A 1,795-nucleotide genomic window follows, 5' to 3' on the forward strand; every position below is an offset into this window, starting at 1 on the left:
GTTAGTGGGTGGATACTAATGGGTGGATACTAGTGGATGGGTGATAGTAGGTGGATGTTAGTGGGTGGAAGTTAGTGGGTGGAAGTTAGTGGGTGGATGTTAGTGGGTGGAAGTTAGTGGGTGGAAGTTAGTGGGTGGAAGTTAGTGGGTGGATGTTAGTGGGTGGAAGTTAGTGGGTGGATGTAAACCAAATAAAAAAGAGGAATACAGCCAAAGAGACATATTTGCTTTTTTTTAAAGCTGTTTTATAACCCCTAAAATTAAATTCACCAACATTTTGCCGTATTTATTCAGTTTGTCTTAAATCTGATGCCTTTTTACCAGAACATTCTGTCAAGCGTAGATCTACGCTTCTGGCAATGATTTCTTCATTTATCAATTTTTTTTTATTTTGAAATTAAACAGAAAAAGATGTTTCCTTTTCACCATATCTGGTATGTTCAGCCTTCCGTTATTGACTGTAATTACGCCAGCCTGGTTTACTAGTCCTACCAGAGGAGGTCTCTGCTGACCCAGAGCAGGACCAGGAACTCTGATCCAGTCATCCAGAGGAGGATTACCTGTCTGACAGTACCGGCCCTCGTATCCCTCCAGACACTGACATTCATAGGAGTTTCCCACATAAAGACACGTCCCGTTATTGTGGCAGGGGTTCTCCAGGCAGGGGTCCCTTTCTGACAGAACAGGGTCCAAACAGAACCGTCAGGGTGAGCTGTGCTCCTCTGACGTCACACAGGAGGCCGCTCACATACTTACTGGCATAATTTCTCCAGAACTCCCTCTGAAAGCCAACAGAAAGAAAACAGTCAGAGATCCAGGTGGACCGGTCTGATGCAGAGAGAAAAATCTGGAGCCTGAGCTGACCGTCTGCTGATCGTCCTCAAACACCTCCCGCGCCTCCTCGTAGTCACAGATCTCCTCCACGCATTCCCTCTCCAGGTTCCCCTGCTTCAGCTCCTCCAGGAAGCCGCTGTTGGCTCTCCTCCATCGGCGCAGCACCGAGGCGGCTTGGTGTTTCCCAACAAACACTGAAAAACCAAGCAGTGGTTCCTCTGAGCTTTTCTACAGGCCAGGAATAATTCTCACTGCTTCTATCAGCAGATTTAAACTGATGCATTTAAAGTCAGTTTCATGCAGAGTTCCTGGTTAATGGCTGGATTTTACCTTCAGCAGCGTGGAGGGTCCAAAGCAGAGTGAAAATGAAGCAGAAGCTCCTCAGCAGCATGTTTGCAGTGTTCCAGGTCAGAGCTAAACAGGACTGAGATTAGACAGAGTTCACCTCCTGGTCCTCGCTCCCAAAATCTGCTCCGCAAACAAAAAGTTCTCGTACTTTGGACCGTTTCTCCTCACACGGTTCTGGACAAACACTCATTCCCAGAAGTGTAGGAATACTTTACAGTAACTGTTTCCACTGCAGGGGAACAAACACTAGCTGATTAAAAACCAATTAATCTAATATTTACTTTCAAAAACAAACACTATTTACTGAATTTAATGGCAATGCCTTTAACTGGCCACAAGGGGCGACAAAGGAGTTTGCCCTGCAACTGGAGGGTTGTCGGTTCAAACCCCGGCTCTGGATTTCAATGTCATTGTGTCCTTGGGCAAGACACTTAACCCGCATTGTCTACTGATGGTGGTCAGAGGGCGCGGTGGGGCCCCTGCTTACTGTCAGTGAGCCCCAGGCAGCGGTGGCTACAATGGAGCGAACCACCTTAGTGTGAAAGAGTGAATTTAGTGGTTCTACACCATACTATATAATAGGATGATGGATGGATGGATGGATGGATGGATG

At 46.7% G+C, this 1,795-nt stretch overlaps 1 protein-coding gene across 1 annotated transcript in view; it reads right to left on the bottom strand.

Annotated features, from left to right (window-relative positions):
* Positions 1 to 1,285, bottom strand: part of LOC107099177 — a 15,254-nt gene extending 13,969 nt beyond the window's left edge. The window contains exons 1-4 of the mRNA XM_015397198.1: positions 1,165 to 1,285; positions 865 to 1,028; positions 757 to 781; positions 561 to 674 (exon numbers count right to left, since the gene is read on the bottom strand). Of these exons, the coding sequence (XP_015252684.1) occupies positions 561 to 674; positions 757 to 781; positions 865 to 1,028; positions 1,165 to 1,225 (364 nt within the window). The 5' untranslated portion in view covers positions 1,226 to 1,285. The remainder of the gene's footprint in view (positions 1 to 560; positions 675 to 756; positions 782 to 864; positions 1,029 to 1,164) is intronic.
* Positions 1,286 to 1,795: the final 510 nt, after the last annotated feature.

The sequence above is a fragment of the Cyprinodon variegatus genome, unplaced genomic scaffold (assembly GCF_000732505.1).
Source record: "Cyprinodon variegatus isolate N-32 unplaced genomic scaffold, C_variegatus-1.0 Scaffold844, whole genome shotgun sequence".
NCBI classification, from domain to species: Eukaryota; Metazoa; Chordata; class Actinopteri; order Cyprinodontiformes; family Cyprinodontidae; genus Cyprinodon; species Cyprinodon variegatus.